The sequence below is a fragment of the Spermophilus citellus genome (assembly GCF_964194105.1).
Source record: "Spermophilus citellus genome assembly, chromosome: 3".
In the NCBI taxonomy this organism is placed as follows: domain Eukaryota; kingdom Metazoa; phylum Chordata; class Mammalia; order Rodentia; family Sciuridae; genus Spermophilus; species Spermophilus citellus.
The window spans coordinates 14,274,134-14,301,048 of record NC_138184.1 but is presented as its reverse complement, the minus strand read 5'-3'; the positions used below and the strand labels follow the sequence as shown (position 1 = coordinate 14,301,048).

Below are 26,915 nucleotides of genomic sequence, written 5' to 3'. Positions count from 1 at the left end.
GTTCTCAATGACCTATGAATGACCCATGGAGGAACTTCTCTGCCCCCTTTCCACTCCTCTGGTGCTATTAGCAAACCTAGCTTTGGAAGAACCAGCGGGGTGATGGGAGCCATTGGGGGCGAGGACAAGGGGGTTGTCATGGCAACAGAACCTCTCCCTGGACACTCAGGTCGCTCGGGCCCGTTAAGGGTGACAGGCTTGGACACTCCCAACATGGCTGCTCGCCCGCTGGTCGCCCACCCCGCCCCCCAGCCGGGCGGCGCGCGGTGGGGGGGTGGGGGGTTGGGGGCTCCCCAGACCTCCCCATCATGGCGGCGCGGCGGGGCTGTCGCGCTGAGGTCACGGCTGCGCGCCGGGGGGGCGGGGCAGCGGGGGGAGCGATTTAAAGGGACAATGTCCCCCGAGCGGTGGAGGCGGCGGCGGCTGCGGAGGCCGCGGCACCGGCACCGGGAGCGGCAGCAGCGGTAGCGGTGCGGAGGACCGCACCAAGGAGGGGAGCTCCGAGCCCCGGCACCCGGCCGGCGGCACCGCCTCCTCGGTGAGGCCCGACCGGGCCTGGGGAGCCCGAGGGCGGGGCGGAGCCGGAGCGGGGAGGGGGAGGCCTGGGCCGGGCCGGGCCAGGCGGGACCCCCCAGGGCGGGGGGCGGGGCGGGGCCTGCAGGGGCGGGGCCTGGGCGGGGGCGGGGCCGTGCAGGTGGGGGGAGGGGCGGGGGTCTTGGGGCAGGCAGGTGTCTCCCCCTACCTCAGCGGCCCCGCGGGGTCTCCCGCCCCGGGGTGCACGGGCGAAGCGCGCATCCCCGGGACCCAGGACCCCCAAGGGGTGCGCCAGCGCGGCGCAGCCCCCATCTCTGCGGCCCTCTGGGGGCGTCTGGCCAGGAGCCCCCTCCCCAAGCTGCCAAAGTGCTCCGAAGTTGCGGTCCAGCCTGTTCCCCGCGGGCAGTGCCCACCCGGTGGGCACCTGCAGGTGCTTCCTCCAGGCCTGGCCAGGAACCCCCACCAAGACTGCCAGCCCACCGACAGGCCCCCTGGGAGCCCCAGGCCCCCTGAGGTCAGCGCCTGCAACCAGGCCTGGAGCCCCGGCCCCGCCCCGGTTGCCTGGGCCCGGCCTCCCCACCATCTCCCTGGGGAGGGCGCCTCATTCCTGCCCTTCACTTTCTGCCGTTACCTTGAAGGTATTTATAGGTGGAGAGACAGCCTCTCTTTCCCTGGGGTCCTCATTTCTGGACCAGAAGCCCCAGGGGTCCCTTTTGGCCTCGGACCAGAGCATTCTTGGTGGAGGGTGGGGAATGGAGGAACCCAGGCTGGTGGGATCATGCTGGTGAGAAGTAAAAGGGTTAATTGGTAGGGTCACTTGAGGCTGTATGTGGGTGTGAAGGGGTTAACGCTGGAGAACCCTAAGGTCTTTCGGGGGAGGGTTGGAGTGTGGGAAAAGTGCATGAGTAATTGATATGGGCAACCCAAGTGAGAAAAGTAAAAGGGTAATGATGGGGAGACTTAAGTAAGTGTATAGGGTCAGAATGTGGAAGTGGCTGGGATGTGAGGAAACAGGCATGGCCATACGGTGTGCACTGTGCACGTGCAGAGAAGCCAGGGTGGGACTGGCTAAGGTGAAGCTATCTGTGAATGGACAGAGGAATCTGAGAAAAGTGACAGGATTCATGATGGAAGAAAATAAGGTGGCTGGGTGTGCAGTGTAAAAATGGGGTAAACTGAGGCAGTAAAGGATCTCGGTAAATAAAGGGGTTATTCATGGGAGATAGAGGCATGCTGCTAGAAGGGGTCATTGGAATATAATATGTAAGGATGGGACCTCAGCACCATTTATCTAGCCCACTTGGACTGGGAGGTAAACTGAGGGAATGAACTGCAAGGGTAAGGATTAGAGTTTTGAGGGAGAAAAAACTGAGAAGTCCTTTTCTTACTTCTGCTAAGCATTGCCTCCCTCTCTATCTCCAGACCCACAATGACCCGCTGAGCCAATCCAGCACTGAGAGGAGTCAAGCAGAGAGCACCCATGGAGGGGCCCCTGGCAGGTGGCCTGGCTGCCCCAGATCGCCCTCGAGGCCCAGAGAGACTGCCTGGCCCAGCTCCGAGGGAGGACATCGAGGGTGGGGCCGAGGCTGCTGAAGGGGAAGGTAGCATCTTCCGGTCTACCCATTACCTGCCTATCACCAAAGAAGGCCCCAGGGACATTCTGGATGGCAGAGGTGGCATTTCTGGTAAGAAGGTGGGCCCTGTGGCCCTGAAGGAACATTTAGCCTGGTCCCCAAAGTTCAGAGAGATCCAGGTTACATAGCACAGCAGGGTCTGAGTTGGAAGTCCAGAGCCTTCTCTTTGCACTCTAGTTTCCCATTTTAGAACTGTGAAAACCAAGACCCCCCTCGTTAGATGGCAAGGAGCTAGGACTCAAACTCAGGTTGGCCTGGCTCCCACCTCTGAGCCAGAACTACCTGGACCCAGATGCCCATCTTGGCACCCTGAGCAACCTGCCTCAAGCATACCTGTTCCCCAGGTGCACCTCATTCCCATCAGTCTTTCTCAGGTCCTCTTTTCAGTCTTGGGAATTCTTGCTCCAGAGCCATGGGCCAAAACAGCTTGTGCCCTCTAGTGGCTAGGGAAAGACTGGGGAGTCGGGGATGCCTGCCACCCCTTGGTGCATTGGTTTGCCCTGCAAAAGGGTATCTCACATTGTCCCCATCTCAAGATTTGTTATTAATGCATTAAATACTGAGCACCTACTATGTGCCAGGCTCTGTTCTGGGTGCTGGGAAAACAGCTATTAACAAAAGAGGCCACAGTTCCTGCCCTCTGGGCAAAGGTATTCTAGAAGGGAAGATGGATGACAAGTAACTAAACACATATTGTAAGTGCAGGTAGTGACACAGACTGTGAAGGTATTAAACAAAGTTCCAGTATCATGCCTAAGGGACCTGGGAAAGCCTCCCCGAGAAGGTGGCATTTGATGGAGCATGAGATGAATGGTGGGAAAGGCATGCCAGATGGAGGGAAGAGCAAGTGTAAAGGTCCTGTGGTGGGCAGGAGCCTGGCATTTTTCAAGGACCAGGCTGGAGCCTGATGTGGCTGGAGAATAGTGGGTTGATACATCAGACTTCTCCCTTCATCTCCTTGGCCTGTCCTCAAAGGCTGTTTTTCAGGAACTTCCAAACACCTTGTCAGAGGTTTCCAACATACCATACCCTTTCTGTGATCATTTCACTTCATTCTTTTTTTTTTTTTTTTTTTAGAGAGAGTGAGAGAGGAGAGAGAGAGAGAGAGAGAGAGAGGAAGAGAATTTTTAATATTTATTTTTTAGTTCTCAGCGGACACAACATCTTTGTTGGTATGTGGTGCTGAGGATCGAACCCGGGCCGCACGCATGCCAGGCGAGCGCGCTACCGCTTGAGCCACATCCCCAGCCCTTCACTTCATTCTTAAAAGAATCCTGTGGGGTAGCCTTGGTGACTATTATCCCCTGTTAGGGATTGGGAAAACCAAGAATTTGTGGTGAAATACATTGCCTAAGGTCACAGAACAGGGCAGTCACATAGCTCAACAGCCCTCATCCCTTTCCACTGTGCTGCATCCTTGTGGGTCCTGCCCATCAGCACCACTCATGTTGCTCAGGTATTTACAGAGGCATCTTTGTGGGACTAGTATTGGGACACAGCAGCGACCATGGACCCCACCATCTGGAGCAGGGGAGATGGGTGCACACTGTACACATGTTGTGGCCTAGTTGCTGGGGCTATGAGTGGAGGAAGTACCTAGCCCAGCCTTAGAGCCTCCAGTAGTCTGCCAGATAGTGAAAGAAATAGGATGAGGGATGATCAGCCTGGGAAGCCGGTGGGAGGTATCCAGGCAGGGATCTCCACACATGCAAAACTTGGAGATGTGGTGGCACCTACAGGTGTCAGGCAGCAGGGTGATAGTGAAGTGAGACTCACTTGGGCTGAGGGTTAGCTGGTTAGTACCCAGTGAACCTTAGAAATCCCCTCAAACCTCAGAGAGTGGCAGGATCTTGTCGCAGGTTACACAGTTGGCCAGGGCAAGGCTGGGATCTTGACTGTGTAGGAGCCCAAGGAAACAGACCTGTAGGTTGTGAAGAATTGGGCATTTCTTCTCCACCTGCAGAAACTCCAGGTCTGGAGAGAAGGAAAAGTTAGGTAAATATGTGTGTCTCCCTCCCCCCGGGGATCAACCAGAGGGATTCATGCATGCACCTGTTTTGCAGCCTGGAGAGGAGGGGACTGTGGCTGCCAAGGAAGGTCAGGTCCACTCTTCATCAGTTTTCCTGAGCAAATGGGGAAACAGGGTGGGGATGGACTGGTGGTGTGGAGGCTAGAGGAAGGCCTGGGCTTTGGACTCTCTGTCTCTCGCCTGCCTTCTTCTGTTGTTCAACCCCTGCACCTGCCCTGAGAGTCTTGTGATGCCTGTAGATGAGAAAAGTCTCTGGGGGATGCTGTTCTACCCCAAGGTCTGGGCCCTCCCTCATCCTCACTCAGCCCTTGGATCCCTTCCAAGGACTCTCTGGAGTGGTCACCTCCAAACTTCTCTGTCTGGACAAGATGTATCTACTACCTGTTCTGTCTTCTGCTGTGGATTTTGGCCAGGAGTCCCCACAACTGCCCTGGAGCCTCTATCCAACATGTTGCTAAGTTGGGGCTCTCAGGTACGACAAAGTCTCAGGGGGCTGAACCATTCCACATGGATCAGTAAAGAGCCTGGTGCATGCCTGGCATTGTACTGGGCACCGGGGACCCAGGGACAAACGACGCATCATTTGTGCCCTCTTGGGGCCCCAAACTGGAGAGGAAGTCAGAGTGTGGAGTCAGCAGGCCTGAGGCTCTGAGTTCAGCCTCCAGCTTTCACCTTGAGAAGTCACAGAGACATCCCCAAACCCCCGGAAATCCTACCTCCTTTCTTTCCTTCTACCACCATTTTTCTGGATGGAGCATTTTACTATGGTCTCATTGGCACCCATCACTGTCCCTACAAGACTTATTTGGTGCTTGTACCCATTGTACAGAGGAGAAAACGGAGCCTTGGAGCAGGAAAGGCAAGCCATTCAGGTCATACTACTGAGCCTTGAACTCGGATCTGTCTGGTTCCAAAGTCTGGCTCTTGGCCACTCAGCCAAGCTGCCTGGCCTGAGATTCAAGTTGTTCATGGATACCTCCTTTTGTCATTTGCAAGCCCTCTCTGGGATCCCAGATGGCAGGAGCCTATGCGGGCCCCTTCGCATGGTCACTCCTTGAGGGTTGCATCCCAGGCACCTCCTGCCACCCACAGGGACTACTGGATCCCCATTGGTATGGAGGCCTCTGGGCAAAGCCCCACCTCCAGCGAGTCTCAGACATGGGCCCTCCTTGGCCTCTTTCCTCCAAAGTTGCTGCCACTAAAAATAGGAGCCTCGCCGGAGCTGCTCAGACAAAGAGGCCAGTGTGGCCCTCTGGCTCTTGGAGTTCTTAGACAACAGCAGACTTACCAAATCTGGGACACCCAGAGTCTCAAGATCTTGGGGTCTCAGAATCTTAGAAGCAGAACACCCAGGATCCTCAGACCCACACCTCTAGGCTGTACTGGGACTGGTTAGTCACCCTCTCCTAAGAAGCTTCCATCTGTGACTTGAGTTCATTTGGAGCCTGTGTCCTGGGGTCCAAACCCTGCTTCCCAGCCCTCATGCTCTGCAACCCCCAATCCTAACTCCAAACATGGCTCTGCTCCCTGCCCATCTACACTAGTGGTTTTCAAATAGGGGCAGTTAGGCCACCGGGGGGACACCTTGGTAATGTCTGGAGACACTTTTGTTTGTCATGATTGTGGGATAGGGAGGTAGTGGCATCTAGTGGGCAGAGGCCAAAGCTGCTGTTCAACTTCCTGCATTGCCCTCACCCGGAGAATGATCTGGCTCCAAATGTTCAACAATGCCAAGGTTGAGTAACTCTGCTCTGGAATATGCAAATTTCAGTACCCCCACCCCACCCTTCAGAAGCGATGCTACCGTCACAGCCCTTTTCTCAGGGTCAGAAGCCAGACCCCCAGGCAGCGACCTAAGGCACCCCCCTCCAGTTTTTATTCCTCGACTCCCAAAGGTCAGCTCTTAATTTCCAGGGCAAATTGGATTGTGGGTATTAGAAAGAATTATTCCCAGCCCTTGCCCTCTTTCTGGACCATCCTCAAATTGAGGCTAGTCCAGCAATTGCATCTGTCGAGCCCTGGCCAGGGCACAAGTTCCCCCAGTGTGTTAACCTTGGCCCAGGAAATTGGCCTTCTCCCCAGTTGGCACGCTTGCCCATGGCAGGCAAGCATGGCAGGCAGAGGAGACACAGGCCAGGATTCCTGTGGTCGCTCCAGGCATTGGCTCCACAGGTGGATAATGGAGAGTTGGCCCTATCTGTGTCGGGGGATTCCCGGGAGGGAATTCCATTCTAGGATTTAAGCCTGGGAGAGGGTCCAGAAGGCATAGCTCAGACTGGCCAGGCTCATCACTCATCATCTGGCATGTATTTGTTGAGCACTGTGCGCCAGGCACTGGGATACTGTAGTGGGTAAGGCTGACGAAGTCCATGCTCTAGTGGGGCTTATGTGCTTGCAGGGGACCCACACAAGCAAGCATCCTGAGAGGGACCCAAGCAACTTGTGGGACAGCTAAGAAAAAAATGAAGCAGATGCTAAGAGAGAGAGAGAAAAAAATCTGAGTCACTTGAGTAGCTGGCCAGGCAGAGGGCACAGCAAAGGCCTGAGGCTGGGAAGAGTTAGGTGGCCGGCCTTGAGGCTTCACAGGAGGGTCCCGAAGTCAGGGCAGGGGCAGTGAGGGACCAACAAGGGGCAGGTGAGGTTGGAGAAAACAACAAAGATCCGACTTCTGAGGGCATTGTGGTGGCAGTTGGGAATCTGGCTTTTACTGTAAGGATAGTGAGAAGCCAGGTGAGTTTTTACCAGTGTGTGACTTTAAGAAATCACCCTGGCTGCCAGGTCAGGGGAAAGAGAGGAGGTTTGGAAAGTAGCAAGGCCCTGGGATCCCCCAGAAGACTGAAGAAGACTCCTCCAGAGAAACCCCTTTCAGAGCTCAGTACAGAGGCCAACGGCCTCTTGGGGAGAGTGGTTGGGAGCCAGCAGGGCCCTTCTGAGGCACCTGCAGGGCTCCCAGAGCTGGGGCATGGAGCCCCGGCCAGGGGGACCCCAGCCCCTCAGGGTCTCCCCTCTCTGTTGCAGACGGGCAGTCCCATCCTGGCCTCAGCGAAGCCCTCCCCTGTGCCACCTCCGCCACCCATCGGATCAGCAGCTGGTGAGTGCCATGCTGGCCCTGACCTCAGGGAGGGCAGGGGGGCAAGCAGGATGTGCCCAGGCCTAAGAGAAGTCCCTGGGGAGTAGAAGGGGTCAGGAGGGAAACAGGAGGCCAGGCACAGGAGGTGGATCCCAATAGACAAGCCCCTGGGTATGTGCTAAGGGCGGGGGAGAGGTCTGGGGTGACACAGACGGTCAACTCTCATTATCCCTGCCAGGAGCAGGGCCAGAGAGGCAAGAGCCTGGAGATTGGACCCTTGAAGTCCTCTTTCTGCCAACTGACCCTTAGAATGATGCTAGGCCTCTCTGAGCCTCAGTTTCCTCAACTGCAAAATCAAGCTTATAAGATATATCTCACAAATTTGCCTTAAGAACCCAAGGAGCACTGGGTAAGAAGAAGAATCAACCACAGTGCTCATGTCCAGCCACCCTTTATTAAACAGACTAGCAGGTGCTAATATATGATAATGATGGTATCATGATTAATGGTTAGCTTTCAGAATTAATAATAAGTGCTAAGGGTGGGGCTCTCAGCATGTGTTTATCCCACTGAATCTTTGCCACAGCCCTGGAAGGATAGTTCTGTTAGTGATGCATGTTGCCAGTGAGCATCAGAGAGGTGACATCGTTGTCTCTGCTCCCCTGTCTGTGCAGCCCATTTCCTCATCTGTTCCATGTGCATGACTGATACCCCTCATGGAGGCAGGACTTTAATAAGGAAGGGAGACTTGATCAGGAACAATCTTAATAAGAACTTGCATTGGTCACAGGATAACTGGGAGCCAGATATCCAGTGAAGCAAAATGTTTTCTTGAATACCAAATTGTGTGCACCTTCATCCTGTGTTTTATGGAGTCAAGGTCCCCGTTTTAAAGGTTGTGGTTGCAAGCATTTAAATAAGCCCCTGCCACATGTGATGTTTTAATTGATGACACCCATGATAAGGCTTCTTAGACACTGTACAAGGACAAGGAGGTCCCTCTTAGATATCATCCCAATTTTTAGGATTAGAAACTGAGGCCCAGAGAAATTGCCTTACCTTCTCCTGACTCCATCTTCCTCCCACTTGAGAGAGTCAGGTCACTGGGGCCAGAGGCTAAGTGGGGACCATCAAGCTTTTCTGACTCTGCCTTTCCAAGAGGGGAGATGCAGGGAGCAGGTGCATCCTTCAACCTTTCTGCTGCGAAGTTAATTTTTACCAAATTCAGGGGAGAGGTTTAACTAAATTAACCAAGTCACCCCATTTTGGAGAGAATCAACACAGAAGCAGCTTGATACACAGGTCAGAGCCTTAAGTCGTCCTGGGAGAGATGAGAGTTGACTAGGCCACCAGACTTGGGGACACTCCTTAGAAGTAATTCCATCCCCCAGACACTCTCCTATGATGCAGTAGGGTCAGGCTATGTGGACAGGTGTATTCTGGGAGTTGAAACTGGCTTTTGACCCAGCAGCTCTGGAAGGGTTCGCCTGGACTCCCCTGTCCCTCCCTTCCCTCACCCCAATGCTACCAGACTCTCTGAGGTCACCCTTGGGCTGGATATCTGGGGCCTGCCTCAAACTGCCTGGGAGGACTCCTTACCACCACTACCCTAGAAAGGTAAACTGAGGCCCATGGCTAACCTGTCCCCCTTGGCACTTCCTTGCAGCTGCTGGGATGGAGGCAGCCTGGACTTCCAGCCAGGCTCCTCACCACCCCATCTCCTGGGCCCTTTCCCTGGTCCCCCAGATGGCCAGGGGCCCTGGGAGCACCCCCTGGTCCAGGAGGCCGGGGAGGGCATCCCATCTGAGCGGAGATTCGAGGACTCAGTCATTGTGAGAACCATGAAACCCCATGCTGAGCTCCAGGGCTCTAGAAGGTTCTTGCACCACCAGGGAGAACTGAAGCTTTTGGAAAAAGCCCCCCGGGGTCACCCCAGGTTTGACTGGCTCCAAGACACAGATGAGCAGGAGCCCCCACGGGACTCAAGGCTGCACCTGGACCTGTCTCCTCAGCCACCACCCCTGGTCTCCTTCAGGAGGGTGATTGTGCCGGTGGAAGATACCTCCAAGACGTTGGACCTGGAGATGGTGGGCACCAGAGAGGACCTGGAGGATCTTGAAGGCTTGGCCCAGCCTTCTGAGTGGGGTCTGCCGACATCGGCCTCCGAAGTAGCTACACAGACCTGGACGGTGAACTCAGAAGCGTCTGTGGAGCGGCTGCAGCCACTGCTGCCCGCAGTCCGAACAGGGCCTTACCTGTGTGAGCTGCTGGAGGAGGTGGCTGAGGGGACGGGCAGCCCTGATGAGGATGAAGATGAGGAGCCAGCCGTGTTCCCCTGCATCGAGTGCAGTATCTACTTCAAGCACAAGGAACACCTTCTGGAACACATGAGCCAGCACCGCCGAGCCCCAGGCCAGGAGCCCCCCGCTGACTTGGCCCCCCTAGCCTGTGGAGAGTGCGGCTGGGCCTTTGCCGACCCTGCTGCCCTCGAGCAACACCGGCAGCTGCACCAGGCCTCCCGGGAGAAGATCATCGAGGAAATCCAGAAGCTGAAGCAATTTCCAGGTGACGAGGGCCGTGAGGCACGGCTCCAGTGCCCCAAGTGCGTTTTTGGCACCAATTCCTCCAGGGCCTTTGTGCAGCATGCTAAGCTGCATGTGCAGGGCCAGCCGACCAAGGAGCCTTTTGGTGGTGGCAGCAGGGTTGGAAGCCCAGGCCCCAACGCCAGCACTCTCCTCTATCCAACTTACGGAGGTGCTTCAGGCCTCAGTGCCTGTGTCTTCTGTGGCTTCCCTGCATCCAGTGAGAGCCTGCTCAGGGAGCATGTGAGGCTCCTGCATGCTCATTCCCACTGGGAAGAGGATGGCGAGGCGTTCGAGGTGGACCCAGCCAGCCAGCCAGGCACAAGCCAGGATGCATACACCCGCTTCTCTGACAGCACCATGGACTACTTTGGCAAAGCTGAGCCGCTCTTGGCCCCCGCGTGGCGGGAGAACCCTGTTGGATATGACCCCGACCTGGCCTATGGCCCAGATTGCCAGCAGCTGGGCATGAGGAATTCCTCACTGTCAAAGCCAATCCCGCACGACTCAGGCCAGAGACCTCTTGGAAGGCTGGCCTTTCCCTCACCCCTGGCATCTGCCCCCTACTCCATACAGCTCAGTAGAAACAAAAGCACTGTCCGCCTGCCGGAGCTGGGGGACCGTAGCCACCCTTGGAGTGAAGAGGAGGAGGAAGAGGAGGATGAAGATGTAGCACTGACTTCTGAAATGGACTTTTCTCTGGGAAATGAAGTCTTTCCACCTCCATCTGCCCCCAGCCTCATCCCCCCGCCAGCCCTAGAGCTGAAGCGGACTTTCCGAGATGCCCTACAGGCAGCCGAGGCCTCCAGGGCACAACAGCAGCAGCTCCGAGGGATGGTGCCCATTGTTCTGATGTCGAAGCTAGGGCCCCAGGTCATGGCGGCAGCAGCTAGGGTACCCCCCACACTGCAACCAGAGGAGTTGGGGCTGCCGGGCACCCACCCCCTGGATTTCCTGCTCCTGGATGCTCCGCTGGGTGGTCCCCTCGGGCTAGACACACTCCTGGAGGGAGACCCAGCCATGGCCCTGAAGCACGAGGAGCGGAAATGCCCCTACTGCCCTGATCGCTTCCACAATGGCATCGGCTTGGCCAACCACGTCCGTGGCCACCTGAACCGCGTGGGCGTCAGCTACAATGTGCGGCACTTCATCTCTGCTGAGGAGGTGAAGGCCATTGAGCGCAGGTTTTCCTTCCAGAAGAAGAAGAAAAAAGGTAGAGTGGCTTTGCTTTGGCACCCACCTCCCTCCACAGCCTGGGCGCCAGGAGGCTGGGAAGCTGAGTTCTACACCCACCCACCCTCACTCTAAATCCTCCCTTAGTGCCATGCAGGGTGCAATTGGGGTCTTCCTTCCTGTGAGACCTGGGAGCCACAGCAAAGGTCACCACCAAAGGTTGGTGGATGTGTGGGGATGCCCCAATGCCATGCCTGCAGTGGAGGAAGGAGCCTGGGCAGAGGAATTGGCCCCAGGCAAAGAATTCCATTTAATTTCTTCATTCAACAAATATTTATTGAGTGAGGTCCCCTGTGTTCTGGGCACAGGGGCCGAGGGACACAGAAGTAAACAAAACAGGAGACCTTGCTCTCCTGGAATTCATGGCCCAAGTCAAGAGCGAGGGGACCCTTGGTGGACTTCACAACTTGGGGCTGCCTGTGAGGTATGCAGATTCTCAGGTGACAAGGTTCTGATTCTGAAGGTCTATCTCCCACAGGAGTGCCCTGGGTGGTTCTGACATTGGCAATCACAGAGTCCACTTGGGGAGATGCTGGTGTGGTGCGTTTGAGTGTGAGAGTGTGTTTGTATACACTAAGCTGGGGGGTGTGGGGTAGACAGGGAGGAAACCAGGCAGTTATGATGTCAAGCAATGAAGGCTGGGAGAACCTGGAGGCTGGGAGAACCTGGAGGCTGGGGGAGCCATGCGAGGAAATCTCTGACTCCACCTGGGGCAGGGCTCAGAGAAGGCTCCCAGAGGAGGGGGCAGCACATCCTCTGTTTGCCGTTTCTTTATACAGTATGTATTTAATCTACAGTACTGGGCAGTGGTGAGCAAAAATAGACACAAGAAGGTCATGCACTGAGTATTCACCCAACTAGAGGGTGAATTCACAACTGGAGAATGACAGGATCCCTGGGGGGTGTTCAGCCTTCTAGAACTTGGGAGATCAGCCTTCTAGAGTGTGTCTGGGGTTGAGATGCAGGAGCTGAATGCTGTGAGGCAGGCAGGAATGCAGTGGCAAAGGGAAAGAAGGCCGTCCAGTGTGGTCCAGAGGGTGAGAACCCTGGGGAAACAGAAGGGGTTGGGCCTAGAAAGTGGCTACCCCTATCCCTGCCCCATCATAGACAATCTACGTCTTCTCTTTGCAGTGGCCAACTTTGATCCTGGCACCTTCAGCTTAATGCGCTGTGACTTCTGTGGGGCTGGGTTTGATACTCGGGCCGGTCTCTCCAGCCATGCCCGGGCCCACCTGCGTGACTTTGGCATCACCAACTGGGAGCTCACCGTCTCGCCCATCAACATCCTCCAGGAGCTGCTGGCCACCTCGGCTGCTGAGTTGCCCCCCAGTCCCCTGGGCCGAGAGCCTGGTGGGCCACCTGGCAGCTTCCTGACCTCCCGTCGGCCTCGCTTACCTCTTACAGTGCCCTTCCCACCCACCTGGGCTGAGGACCCTGGGCCAGCCTACGGAGATGGTAAGGGGAGGGGGTGGGCCAGGCTGGAGCCCTGACCCTTTTCAGGAGCTCCGAGGGATGGAGTGGATGGGGGTGGGGGCAGCCACTACTTTTTTTGGAAGCATTTTGAGTCATTTTACAAAGTATATTGACAACTCTTCTCACCACCTTCCTGCTATTTAGGGGTCATTTCTGTTTTGCTCAGGGGCTGGGCCAGTGCCCTTTCTGAATCTAATTTCCGTGCAAATGGTTATTGAAGTCTTAGGAGGAATCAGACATTGTACTAAACACTTTACAGTCACAAACTCATTGAGATCCTTATAACAACCCTATTAGGGTGGGATGTTATGACCATCCACATTTTACAGATGGGGAAACTGAGGCACAGAAAGCCTAATTAACCTTTCTGAAGTTACAGAGCCAGAAGGAGCCAAGTTTTGAAGTCCAAGCAGTTGGGCTCCAGGTTTCTTGTTCTTGATGAATGAATCTTCTATCTTGAGCAGTGCTGCCCAATAGAACTTTCTGAGATGATGAAAGTGTTCTTTAGTTATCTGTGCTGTTCTGGAGAGTCACCCCTGGCCACATGTGGCAGCTGAGCATTTGAGATATGGATAGTATTGAATTAGTGGCAATTCTACTGGACAGGGCAGATCTACAAGTCCAGATTGCAGATGCTCAACCAAAGTCAGCACTGGTAAATCCCTCCCACACTCAAAATCTAGAATCTATATTTGACACAGGGGGCCAGGGATATGGTAGAGGAAGTGGAGAAGTGAAGGTCTCAGCTTTGCAAAAGCTGACTTTGCAGCAACTTTTATAAAGCAGAGAACTTGTCTATGTGGAGCAGTTGGGCCCTGAGAAATGAAAGATATCTGAGCAAGGGAAATTGGCCCAGTTGTGTTTGGGCTGGGGCTTCTGTTTTTCTTACTTGCAGTTTCAGGGTTCTACCCAGATCTGTTTTCTAGGCTTGACTGGACTCATCCCACCTACAAGTCCACTGAAGTGCACTTTGGAGTTTGCAAAGGGTAGGGTAGGGATATCAAAGACTCTTCTCTTCCTTGAACAAGGAAGAAATTGAGGCAAGTGCCTAGTTGAGATCATATCTCTAGGAGAGAGAGAGTGGGGATGTGATCTCAGACTTCTTGTCTTTGTTAGTGTTCAGTTTACTCCATTTGGTTTGTAGTGCCTCAGTAGTGGTTGGGAGGCATAGCTAGCTCTGAGGATGGCTGCAGGAGATGGTTGGTAGATTCCAGCCCTGCCTCCCTTTCTTCTGTATCATCCTAGCAGAGACCTGGATGTCAGGCTCATACTTTCTTATCTGGCACTTGGAACAGGATGGGAGTATGTGCTCCGCAGCCAGTTTCACCTCTGGCCAAGTTGTTTCTAACCAGAATACCAATGTGTCAGCCCTCCGCGCCTGCCAAGGGAGCTGACCAAGCCACTGGGGTGTGAGGCGTCAGCCAATGGATGGGAGGAAGTGAATTTGGCATTGCCCTGGCCTTGTCCAGAGGGAGGAAAGAGAGCTATGATTTATTCAGTGAACATCTGGGGGTGGGGGGGGGCTCGAGGAAAAGGAGCAGTTGGGACGGTCCTAGAAGCTTTATCTTAAGTACGAATGCCCGAGATCGCGGCTAGGTGTGGGCAGTGGCCCTGCAGGGCTGTTCTTAGAAGTCTCCTCCCCTCTCCCCAAGTGGGCCGGAGCTGGCGGGTGCCAAGTTGGGGGCGGGGCAACGGCCTGATTCTGGCCCCACCCAGCTGTCAAGGAACAGCTGGGCTCCATCGGTTTGGAGTTGAGGAGGGAGGAGCCGGTGGAGCTTGAAATGTTAGATGTCTGAGCATTCCCTAGGACTGCAGGACAGCACCGTCGGAAGACAGCTGGATACCAGGATGATGTTGGGGGGAATCCTCGTGGTTGAGGATCGGGTGTCTTCCAGAATCGTCGACCCAAAGAGGGAGACTTGCAGGAAAGAGAATGGGTTAGGATCCCGGGGCAGGTCCTAGCTCCACCCCCCAAGCCCCGTCGGGTCTCTAAAGTCTTGATAATATTGAGGTAGATGCCTGTGGCAGGAGGATTCCAATCCTAGCCGGGGATATCCGGAGCCCGGGATGGGGCGGCAGTTGGAAGCCGCTCGGCGCGCGTCCTGGCTGCGTGGGTGAGCCTGGGCCCGTGGAGAACTCCCAGCGCCTGCTGCCTTGAGTCCACAGGGCCCAGACTAACGCTTCACTCGTGGCGCTAGGCGCTCGGCAGGCCATCCTGGACGTACCCCGAGGGGCGGGGCGGAGCGCGCTCGGTGGCGGTGGCGCTCGGCGCTCGGCTGCTTTCGCCTGGGGCGGCCGCCCCGCGTGCGCCGGAGCCAAGATGGCCGCCTCCACCGCCCAGTGCCGAGTGACAAAAGCGGAGAGCAAAGCGGCGGCGGGGCCGCGCGCGGGGGCCGCCCGGGAGCGCGCGCCCACGGGGGCGCCCCCGCCCTGCCCCCCGAGCCCGGGCCCCGTGACCCTGCCGGCGCCGCCGCCGCCGCCGCCCCCACCCCCGCTGCCGCCGCCGCGGGACGGGCCCAAGGCCGAGCCGGAGCCGGGGCCCGGGCCCGCGCCCCCGCCGGGTAAGAGCCGGCACCGGGGAGGGTGCTGGGTGGGGAAAGTCGGCGTCCCGCCCGCCGCTGCCGCCCTCAACGCCCGCCGTCCAGTCTCCGGGACGCCCCCTCCCCCCAGGCCCTCTAGTCGCGCAGGTCTCGGGCCTCCTGTCGCTGCTCGCGGGGTCCCGGGCCTCAGAAACACTGCCACTGGCCCTTGGGATCCTCATCCCGCCTGACAAATGCCCCCTGCCTCTTTTGGAGTCCCAGGATCGTCCCTTGTCACGGTTCCGGTTTCGTTGGTGCGGAAACCCACTTTGGCCCTGTCCCATCTGACAGACGCGCCCACCCCCCCCCCCCCCGCACGCGGAGACTTTGACAAAGCCCTCGGTGTCCCCGTTGCCGACGGCCTCCCTGTCTGCCTTCTCCTTGCCTCTGTAGGACTCAAACTGATCAGGGGACCTGCCTGGACTCCTGCCCCATTGCCTCCCACTGAGCGCCTCCGAGGCCATCCAAGACACAGTTCCCATCCTACAGAGCTCTTGTCATGCTCTGAACTCTCAACTTGCAGCTCAACAGACCTCCCAGGCTCCTTTCTGTGAAAAATTAGACCATGAACACCCACCCTTGAGTCCCCCTCATGCACCTCTTACTTGGGAAATCTTCCTGGCCTGATACTCAGAAACTTCACACAAAATTCAGTGATTGTCACTGTTCTTTTTACCAGTCGGATCCTTCTGGGCTTGTCCAGGTTCCCAGTTCTTGCCATTTTTCATTCAGGTTTCAGCTAGTAATGGGCAGACCTCCCCTTCCCCACATTGTCTCTGAAGGCCCAGCCTAAGCTGTCTTGCCAGCAGAGATTCCTCATTAAGTCTCAAGTCCCTGTCCTTGGTTCCTTGCCTTTGCATTGCCTCTCTGGCCTCCTTACCCTGGTCTTCTTTTGTCAGACTCCCCTTCTGACTGTACCCACCTCTACCTTCTCTGTAAGTTCTGCCCAGAGAGATGTTTTCTCTAAGGTTCTCCAGGATGGGAATCTGAGCTCAGACTTGTACACAGGACTTGCACTGTGTACCCTGACCTTCCCATGTTCTGGTGGGTGGAAGCTGCTGCTCCTCTTTCCTATGTACCTGCATTGTGCTGGTGTTGGGAGTTATGGGTTGAATTTCAGCTTTCATGGGTGAGCTGCTTCTTAGAGTCAGAGCAGGCACCGAGAATGAAGAAGTGCCACATTCTTCATCCTTCTGGGAGTAGACAGCCTGACCCTTGCCTGGGCTGAGCCCATCTCCTCCACCCCACAGGCCTGGGTTCTGAGGAAAACACAATGGTGGCCATGGACTTGGGTTCTCCCCTGCTTCCTAAGAAGAGCCTTCCTGTCCCTGGGGCCTTGGAGCAGGTGGCTAGTCGACTGAGCAGCAAAGTGGCCGCCGAGGTTCCTCATGGCAGCAAACAGGAGCTGCCGGACCTCAAGGGTGAGTGGCCCAGGTGACAGGGCAGGGATTATGGCTGGTCCAGGTTCCTGGTTTACAGGGGAGCTCTCAGGCGTGGGGGTTAATATGGGTTCCCAGGTTGGTCGTGGCTTTCTCTAGTACATCTTAAGGTGCCAAGGAGACACTTAGCTGTTTTTACCCTTGAGCTTATGCAGCCCTGGCCATGTCCAGCATCCAGCTTCACACTAGGCAAGAGAAGGGCATCCAGAGAAGCAGCGGTCATGGCAGTCAAGAGCTCACACTCAAAGCCAGGTCATTTGCCAACCATCCCTTGTTAGCAATACGATCTTCCAGGTGACACCGATTCATTCTGTTGACTCTAAGGTGGTTATGAGTCTTGACGTGTACTGTGCTAGTTCCCAGGGATGTGACAGGAACAAAATGGACCTGGCCCTTGACTTTAGATCATTAAAGTTGGGGGTGGAAAAGCAGAGAAGCAGGTGGGCAGGGGAAAAATGTCCTTTTGTAGAAGCAGGTGCAAGGGAACCACAGAGACCCTGGCTGAGGCCTCTAGCCTAGTGTTTGGGGCATGGGTTGAGCTGTAGAGAGCAGTTAGGACTTAGCTCAGTGTGAAGCATGTGTCTGGCAAGTCATTGTTTGTGTGAACCTGTTGCCAGGGCATCCTTATGAATAGGAGATCAGAAAAGTGTCTGCATTGGCTGGACCACAGAAGGGCTCTATCTGCTGCTGTGTGCCCTTGGGCACAACTCTTCCCCTCTCTGAGCCTCAGTTTCCTTACTTGCAAACCAGACTGGCTAATCCCCACCTCGTTAGAATCATTGTGAGGCTCAGGGGGCCTTGACAAAAGTAAAACATTTACACAGAAACTGGGTGTGAAGTGGGAGGAGAAAGGACAAGCTGAGCCCACAGGCTTCACAGTTTGTTCTCCTGACCTCCATTTCACCCTCTAGCCCAGAGCCTGACCACCTGTGAGGTCTGCGGCGCCTGCTTTGAGACCCGCAAGGGCCTGTCCAGCCACGCACGTTCCCACCTGCGACAGCTGGGTGTAGCAGAGTCGGAGAGCAGTGGTGCCCCCATCGACCTCCTCTACGAGCTGGTGAAGCAGAAGGGCCTGCCTGATGCTCCCCTTGGGCTGCCCCCAGGCCTAACTAAGAAGTCCAACTCGCCGAAAGAATTGGTCTCTGGGGCTACCCGGCCAGGTCTGCTTGCCCTGGCCAAGCCCTTGGATGCCCCTGCTGTCAACAAAGCCATCAAGTCTCCTCCTGGCTTCTCGACCAAAGGCCTGGCCCACACACCCAGCTCTCCGCTCCTCAAGAAGGCACCGCTGGCCCTGACGGGTTCCCCTACCCCCAAGAATCCTGAGGACAAGAGCCCCCAGCTGTCCCTGAGCCCCCGGCCGACCTCCCCAAAGGCACAGTGGCCCCAGTCTGAGGACGAGGGGCCCCTGAATCTCAGTGAGTGTGGGTCCTGGGAGCTGAGGGAGGCCCCAGTGTTGGGAGGGACTGGGATGTCAGTTGGGCCTCAGATCAGGATGGTTCAGGGTGGGGAGAGTGGGGACTGCAGCTCCCACATCCTGGGTTAGCCAAGGAAGCTTGTTGGTTGAGGCACTCACTGTGTCTCCTGTTGGACCACCCTGCATATGATCATCTCTCTCCAACTTTGCTGATCTTCCCCTGGAGGCTTGGCAACAACTGCTGAGCCTGCCAGGGTCATCCTTACCACTTTGTGGCAGCTCTTTATTCTTTGCTGGGCTAAGGATGGGGTAGTATAAGTAAATAGGGCTCCTGTGGGCCTGGATTCCTCAGTGGGATTTCAGGGCATTTGAGGTCCTGTAGGTAAATGGGTAGTCCATCTGACAGGAGGTCCCTGTAGTTGGCCCTGTCTTTACATCTTCCTGGTCATTCGTTGTATAGGTTTCTCTATTTGTGCCTGAGGGTGGAGTTCCTCCAGCTGGGCTGCCTATGGGCCTGGAAAGTAGGATTTGGGAAGAAATCCTCCAAATGCAATGAGCAGGTTTTGTGAGGATGTACTGTAGAACATCAGGCTTTCCCATGTATTTGTGAGCATTAGAGTCTGGGGATGACCCCAGAGTCGTAGTCATCACCACCACTACCTCCCACCCACCAAGTTGGCACCTCATGTTCCCTTGAAATTACTCTACTGAAAGTGCTGTGTCTTCAGGAACAGGGTTCTTCAACCATGCCCTTGGCTGTATGATGCTTAGCAACCCATCCGGGCCCCTGCTGTCTGCCCCCACAGCTGTCATAGCAAGGGTCCCAGGGAAGAGGGCCCAGGAGCGTCAGACTTTGCAGCAGGAATTTGGTCACTGTCCACCCCACTTCCTTAAGCTCTCAACCTTCACCTTGATGCCAAAGAACTAGACAAGGAACAGGATGTTCTGCTGCCCAAAGCTTCTCAAAATAAGTCTGCACCATGAGACTTGGACCCTGAACTGCCTGGGCAGCTGAGAATCACACCAGGCCCTCCTGTCTCCTTCCCCCAGGGCCGGCCAAGGTGGCGGCCGTGAACCCCCCCTGTGTTTTGTCTCCGCAGCTTTAGATAGTGACGGGGGCAGAGAGCTGGACTGCCAGCTGTGTGGTGCCTGGTTTGAGACCCGCAAGGGCCTGTCCAGCCACGCCCGTGCCCACCTGCGCCACCTGGGCGTCAGCGACCCGGACGCCAAGGGATCCCCCATAGACGTGCTCCACGGGCTCATCAGGAGGGACGGCGTCCAGATCCGCCTCCCACCCGGGCGCGGAGCCCTGGCCCAGCTGGGGCGGCCTCCTCCCGCCTCTGCGGCCCTCTCCTTGCTCCCCCCCCCACCGCCGGCCAAGAAGGCCAAGCTGAAGGCCGCGGGTACGGCCAGCCCCTGGGGGAAGCAGGACCTCTCGGCCGCCGCAGCCGCCGGCATTTTCTGGGCCTCTGATGTGGAGCCATCTCCTCTCAACCTCTGTAGGTTCTCGCTTCAGCCGCCCTCTCCTCCCTGCGGGCCCTGGAGCCCCTCCCGGGGGAGGGGGGTCACGGCCCCCTCCCTACTCTCTCCCCGTTGAGGCAGGGAGTAGACAGGGGCCCTTGGCAATGGTCTGGCTCTGCCCAGGGATCTTTTTGGCAGTGGGCTATTCGGCCCTCTCTCTTGGCCTTTGACCTCCATGACCCTCCCTGAGAATGAAGGCCAAGGGGAGGGTCCCGCCTTTTGATGTGGAAGGTGCTCACATCTGCCTCCCCAGTCTGGGTGGCATGTGGTGCCTAAGTTGCCGCTTCCTTCCCCCATCAGTTTTGGGTTCCTCAGAGCTATGGAATCTTGGTTCTGTCCTCTGTCAGGACTAGGGGCCCATTTGCTCTCTGGAGTCTTCCCCTTGTTCCAATTGGGTGTCTGTCCCCCCTGCCCTAATCCTTATTTCCCTTACTTGCACCTGCCCACCATCACCGCCCTAGCCTGTGGGCATGCTGCTGCCCACACCCAGCTGACCAGGACACTACTGCAGATGACCATTGTAATAATAAATTCTAACTGCTCCTCTCTCCTGCTGCAGCCTCCGGCCCAGAACCAGCTCGAGACATCCGCTGTGAGTTCTGTGGTGAGTTCTTCGAGAACCGCAAGGGTCTGTCGAGCCATGCACGTTCCCACCTGCGGCAGATGGGCGTGACTGAGTGGTACGTCAATGGTTCGCCCATCGACACACTGAGGGAGATCCTGAAGAGACGGACCCAGTCTCGGCCAGGTGGACCCCCCCACCCACCAGGGCCTAGCCCAAAATCCCTGGCAAAGGTGGTGGGCACCGGAGGCCCTGGCAGCTCATTAGAAGCCCGCAACCCTTCGGACCTTCACATCTCACCTCTGGCTAAGAAGTTGCCACCACCACCAGGCAGCCCCCTGGGCCACTCACCAGCTGCCTCTCCTCCTCCCACGGCCCGGAAGATGTTCCCAGGCCTGACAGCAACCTCCCTGCCTAAGAAGCTGAAGCCTGAACAAATGCGGGTGGAGATCAAGCGGGAGATGCTGCCAGGGGCCCTTCATGGGGAGCCGCACCCATCTGAGGGTCCCTGGGGGGCGCCGAGGGAAGACATGACACCCTTGAACCTGTGTAAGTGTGAACCTATGGCAGGGTAGGGAAAAGGAATGGATGGGTTTCCTCCCTGCCTCCCCTTGCAGGTATCTGTAGCACCCAGGGTTGAATTAGAAGGGAGGATACATGTGAAGCCAGTTGTACATTCCCCCTGTGCAGATCTGGGCAACAGAGCTGCTGCTTGATTCTCCTTTATTCATACAGGGGAGGTAGAACTGTGTCATATGTGATGGCAAAAATATTTTATCTTTTGTGCCATCTTCAATCAGTTGGTAGTGGCTGCCATCCAGATTCCTGGGGAGGTCAATTAGTGATATCTACCATGGCAGGAGTAGAGGGACTGGCAGTAGATTTCTGAACTGTCTTTCTGATGTTCCTGGTAATTGATTGCTTGACATTTGGAGTCAAATTTGAGTCAAGAAATCTTCTCCTCCATAATCTGATAATATCCAACCTTGGGCAAGTTTCCTCATTTGGAAGATGGAGATCAACATAGTCCCACATTTGTGGTTGTCTCAAAGATGAAGCACTTAGCACAGTGCCTGGTTACAGAAAGCTCTGTGCATAGTAGTTGTCATCATGTCACTGTCACTTGTTTCCCTCTCAGACTATTGCTATGTTTATTCTGCTTAGGTCGATTGACTGCCTGCTGTATGCCAAGCAGGTGAGGATGGCCTAAGGTCTGCCTTATAGCTTGTATGCCAACTCTGTGCCACGTGCTTTGAACCATTCTCATTTTAGATTCTCCCAGTAACACTGGGAAGTGAAGATTTTTCATCTCCATCTTGCAGAGGAGGAAACAAAGGCTCAGAGAGGGGAGGTGACTTGCCCAGCATCACACAGGGAACCATTGTGAATCCAGCTAGAATTTGAGGTGACAGAACAAGCAGAAGGGCTCGATGTACACAAGGACCTATGAAGGCCCAAATGAGGGAGCAAGTCACTGGAGTCTGGAGGTGGGGTGGGGACAGGGGCAGCTAGGCAGCTGGCACTAACATGGGCCTTGAGCTTGGAGGCTTCCTGCCCGCAGCCGCTGCCTCCTTCTCCCCCCACCCCAACCTTGGACCCCCTGCAGCGTCCCGGGCAGAGCCGGTGCGCGACATCCGCTGCGAGTTCTGCGGTGAGTTCTTCGAGAACCGCAAGGGCCTGTCGAGCCATGCACGCTCCCATCTACGGCAGATGGGTGTGACCGAGTGGTCTGTCAACGGCTCGCCCATCGACACGCTGCGGGAGATCCTGAAGAAGAAGGCCAAGCCGTGCCTCATCAAGAAGGAGCCACCAGCTGGAGACCTGGCTCCTGCCTTGGCTGAGGATGGGTCCCCCACAGTGGCCCCTGGGCCTGTGCAGTCCCCACTGCCATTGTCGCCCCTGGCTGGCCGGCCAGGCAAACCAGGAGCTGGGCCAGCCCAGGTTCCCCGGGAGCTCAGCCTGACACCCATCACTGGGGCCAAACCCTCAGCCACTGGCTACCTGAGCTCAGTGGCAGCCAAGCGGCCCCTGCAGGAGGACCGACTCCTCCCCGCAGAGGTCAAGGCCAAGACCTACATCCAGACTGAACTGCCCTTCAAGGCAAAGACCCTCCATGAGAAGACCTCCCACTCTTGTAAGCAGTGGGTGGCAGGGTCCTGGGAGGGCATTTGCCAGGGCCTGCAAGGCCGGGCTATGCCGCATAAACCCGCACTGACCCCCAAATAGGGCCCCTGTGGGAGGTGGGATTGGCTCCTGGCCTGAGCAAGGCCCTCTGGGTATTCCTGCCCACTTCGGGCCATGGCTCAGCAGTACCCCCTTTGCCTGCAGCCACCGAGGCCTGCTGCGAGCTCTGTGGCCTTTACTTTGAAAATCGCAAAGCCCTGGCCAGCCATGCACGGGCACACCTGCGGCAGTTTGGTGTGACAGAGTGGTGTGTCAACGGCTCGCCCATCGAGACGCTGAGCGAGTGGATCAAGCATCGGCCCCAGAAGGTGGGCGCCTACCGCAGTTACATCCAAGGCGGCCGCCCTTTTACCAAGAAGTTCCGAAGTGCTGGCCATGGCCGTGACAATGACAAGCGACCACCCCTGGGGCTGGCACCTGGGGGCCTGGCCTTGGTTGGCCGCAGTGCTGGGGGGGATCCAGGGCCTGAGGCTGGCCGGGCAGCCGACAGCGGTGAGCGGCCTCTGGCAGCCAGCCCACCAGGCACTGTGAAGGCTGAGGAACATCAGCGGCAGAACATCAACAGTGAGTGCATGTGGAGGTGGGTCATGAGGGAGGTGGGCGCCTGCTGGGCCCTACTCACTGGGTTCTGCCCTACATTTACTCCCTCAGATGCTTGCTTCTCCATTCAGCTTCCACTACCCAGGCAGCAGCTGGTCACCAGCTGTATGAGTCCCCAGAGTGTCTGCCCCTTATTTGCTGAAGCAGGGTGTCTTCAGGGCCCTGGCCCTTCTGCTTATCTCTCATCTCTCTCCCTACCTTAGAATTTGAACGTCGACAAGCCCGCCCCCCAGATTCCACTGGGGTCCGGGGGAGTGAGGAGGCCAATGACTTGCATCGGAAGCTGGAAGAGGTGCGGCAACCTCCACCCCGGGTGCGGCCAGTCCCATCCTTGGTGCCCCGACCCCCTCAAACATCACTTGTCAAGTTTGTAGGCAACATCTACACCCTCAAGTGCAGGTATGCTGCCCCTGGGGGAGTGAGGGAGAACACCCACCTGGGCCTTGGCCACCAGGCTCAGAACAGGATGGGGTCCAGCAGGGGTGGCAGATATAGCTATAGGAGGTACTACCCTTAGGTGCAGTGGGACTCAGGGCTCCTCAGACATTGGCATCTCAGAGCATCAGGCTGACACCCCAAGCTTTGTAGCCAGTGAGACCCGGGTTAGTGACCTTAGGCAGGGACTTACCTCCCCAATGTCTCAATTTTCCCATCCTTAAGACCTGCTTGAGGGCTGGGGATGTGGCTCAAGCGGTAGCGTGCTCGCCTGGCATGCGTGCGGCCTGGGTTCAATCCTCAGCACCACATACAAACAAAGATGTTGTGTCCGCCGTAAACTAAAAAAATAAATATTAAAATTCTCTCTCTCTCTTAAAAAAAAAAAAAAAAGACCTGCTTGAAAGATTTTTTTATGAGGACCAAGTTTCATAGTCATAAAGCACTGAGAACTGTGCTTGGCACATGGTAAGCCCTCAACAAATATGTGTCTGATTAAGAAAAAAATAGGTCTTAGTTAATTCTTACCAAAGTCCAAACATACATCAGAGACCAGGAAACAGGGAGTCTTGAGATGAGGTGACTCAACTCAGGCCATAAAGGCCAAGTGAGAGTAGGATTTAAATCCAAGTCTTTGGGACCCTATGCTATGAGGCCTTGTTGATGCCGGCTTGACAAGAGGAAGAGGGGCCTGGTGAGTTGGGTAGACTCTGCTTCTTTGTACCTTCTACCATCTCAGATCATATGCATTAGACAGATGGTAGAGGTACTTGGGAAGCAGGAGGTCTCTTACCCAGCACCAGTGATTTCATCTCCAGGGGACCCTGCCAGAGCCCCATAATGAATCGAGGTGACCGTCCACAGAGAGACACATGGCCTCTAGACCCCTCTTCCCTCAAATCTTGAATTTGATCTATTTAGCAGGTGTGTCAGGGATGTGTTCTGTCCTCATGGCAGCAGCCTCTCCCTCTTCCTGTTCTCCTACACAGGTTCTGTGAAGTGGAATTCCAGGGCCCCCTCTCCATCCAGGAAGAGTGGGTACGACACTTACAGCGGCACATCCTGGAGATGAATTTCTCCAAAGCAGACCCTGCACCTGAGGAGCCCCAAGCCCCACAGGCACAGACAGCAGCGGCAGAGGCACCCTAACAAAAGCATTCCAGATTTCCTCTTGTGCCACCTCTGTCTACTGTTTCTCCTCTATGTCCTCTTCCCTCTCTTCCTTTCTTTTCCGTTTCCAAAGGAGCAAGCCAAAACCTCAAACCGGTGCCCCTCGGGGGCCGGGCACACTACAGATGGGCGCCGGGAGCCAGCTAGCCACCCTTCCCCCAGCCTGAGGACTCTGGGGCCACAAGGGTGTCTTCCACAGGGGTAGCAGCCAGTCCCTGGTGGCAGCTGATCTGTTCACAGGGGAGGACAGCATTACCCCATGTCTAGCAGCCAGACAGGGCTATTTCTGCCATCCATGGCCATTTGCAGAGACCCCAAAGACTCCCGTTCTGGTCCCCTTTTGTCCCCATGAATCTCCTCTCACACACGCACATGCAAACATACACGCACACACGCACCTCGTGAGACCCGGGATCTGCCCTAGCCCCCCAGTTCCCGAGTTAAACGATCACATCATGCCACGGTGCTTGCTCAGGGGAAACTACGCTCCCTCTGTTGACCCGCTTGGGCCTGGGAGCCCCCGTTGAGCCCACAATGCCACGGAAATCCTTGTTGGTTGCCCCCCCAGAGGGGCCTTCCTAGCTGGGGAAGAGCTCAGAGCTGACAGCTGCCTCCTGCCATGTCAAGGCCCCCCAGAGCCTCAGGGGCTCCAGGGCCGGAGGGTGGGGGGGGATGGGACTCTCCTCCCCCATCCCTCCCTCCCTCCCCCTTTTCACTGTTGCTTTCTATGTATAGCTCCCTAGATCTTTCACTTTTTTAAAAACGCGTTTTGTGTAGAGAAGAAGGAACGTGGATCTTTTTATTTTGCAATCCTGGGCCAGCTAGATACCGGGAGCAGATTGACCTTTTAACTTTTTTCAGTGGCCACCTTTTGGTTATCGATGTACCTAGAAGTATGTAAATTAGATTAAATTTCTCTTCTGGAAACACCCCGGGGCAGGCGGCCAGCGTGTGTTTTTCTGTCTAGTGGACAGGCTGGCATTGGCTGGTAGCTGTGGCTGGGATAAGGGCCTCATCCACTGCTCAGAGCCCTGGAGGCCCTGAATTTCCCCTTTGGCCGCCAAGTCGGCCAGACACAGCTGGGGATGACCAAGTTCCCAGCTGTTGGCTTTGATGCCACTGTTGGTGGGGAACTTGCTGGCTGGTGAAGTGGCTTCTGTGAGCAGAGAAACCAGGGCTCTGGGCAGCTGGTCTGGGAAGGGAGCCAAGATCAAGAAACGATTGAGGCTAGAAAAAGCTTTCCAAGGGTAGGAGCTGTCCACGGAGGGAGTTGGGGATGCAGTGGGGTGGGGGTAAGAAGCAGCACACAGCTACTGGAAGCATTTGTGGGGGGAGGTGGGTTGGTAAGGGTGCAGAGAGCTGGAATTCACTTGCCTTTAAAACATGAAACTTTTTTTTTTTTTTTTTTTTTTTTTGCTTGTGGTGCTGCTGGGGATTTCACCCAGGGCCTTACAAGTGCTAGGTAAGCACTACTCTAGCACTGAATGCTACAGCCCTAAAACATGATTTGTATGAGACACTGCACCCCAAACCCAAGTAACACCAGGGGAAGAAGGGGGAGCTACTAACTCCGTTGTGATATTTTCCTGCTTGGCAAATGTTTACTGAACACTTTCTGAGACTTAAGATTTTGTTGGCTGCCCCTCCTTGTTTATTGCATGTGGTTTTCAGCTCACTGTTTTCACTGAATAGCCAAGTGGAAATGATCTCATGAGGTGTGGATTGCAGGGGCCTCATCTACCCTAACCCTGTTTTTCCTTGATCCTTTGTACTGTGCCCACCACCTGGGAAGGAAGCTTTAACAGGTGGCAATAACATGCTCACACAGATGGTCTGGGCCCCCAAACTTCTCTTACCTGATGGTGCTTCCCATCCAGCATGGGTGGGTATAATCAAGACTTGGGAAGCAAGGAGGGTGTATTTGTGAAAGGAGAGCTGATCCAATGTTGCTTCCTTTTCAACTTTTTAAAAAAATATAAAATGAGCTGGGCAAGTCAACCTCAGTTATCCTGGAGGCAGAGACTGGAGGATCACACGTTCAAGGCCAGCTGGAGCAACTTAAGCCAGACCCTGTCTCAATAGAAAATAAGGCTGGGTATGTAGCTTGGTGGTAGAGCACCTGGGTTTAGTCTTCGTACCACCAAAAAAAAAAATAAATAAATAAATAAATATATATATATATATATATATATATATATATATATATAAAAAATGGTGGGTGAATGTAAAAAAAGTTCAGATAATACAAGTTCTATTAAAGTAACATGGGAAACCCCTCCTCACCTGCCATTGTACACTAATAACTCTGCCTGTCCTTGTGAGGGTCGCCTATAATTCTTGCCATGGAAAGTCTTCTAAAACTTCTGAGCATGGTTCTTCCCTACTTAAGCCATTCTATTGTCCAACAAAGTACAGTCTTGGCCTTTGAACTGCTCACTCTCAGCCTGTCAAGGTGT

The 26,915-nt window shown here is 55.7% G+C and overlaps 1 protein-coding gene across 15 annotated transcripts; it reads left to right on the top strand.

Moving 5' to 3' along the window:
* The first annotated feature begins 390 nt into the window (after window positions 1-390).
* On the top strand, window positions 391-25,734 carry WIZ (WIZ zinc finger). Of its 15 annotated transcripts, XM_081283432.1 has the most exons (13): window positions 391-538; window positions 1,957-2,219; window positions 7,216-7,288; window positions 8,934-11,062; window positions 12,214-12,537; window positions 16,385-16,555; window positions 17,485-17,988; window positions 19,088-19,486; window positions 20,068-20,619; window positions 21,677-22,204; window positions 22,399-22,818; window positions 23,058-23,253; window positions 24,279-25,731. In XM_081283432.1, the coding sequence occupies exons 2-13, from the start codon at window positions 2,015-2,017 to the stop codon at window positions 24,436-24,438; spliced, it is 5,661 nt and encodes a 1,886-aa protein (XP_081139558.1). In that variant the 5' UTR covers window positions 391-538; window positions 1,957-2,014; the 3' UTR covers window positions 24,439-25,731. The 15 variants fall into 15 exon arrangements, with proteins under 15 accessions (XP_081139558.1, XP_081139566.1, XP_081139565.1 ...); XM_081283440.1 differs by lacking the exon at window positions 19,088-19,486 and having other exon boundaries at window positions 24,279-25,733; XM_081283439.1 differs by lacking the exon at window positions 16,385-16,555.
* Window positions 25,735-26,915: the final 1,181 nt, after the last annotated feature.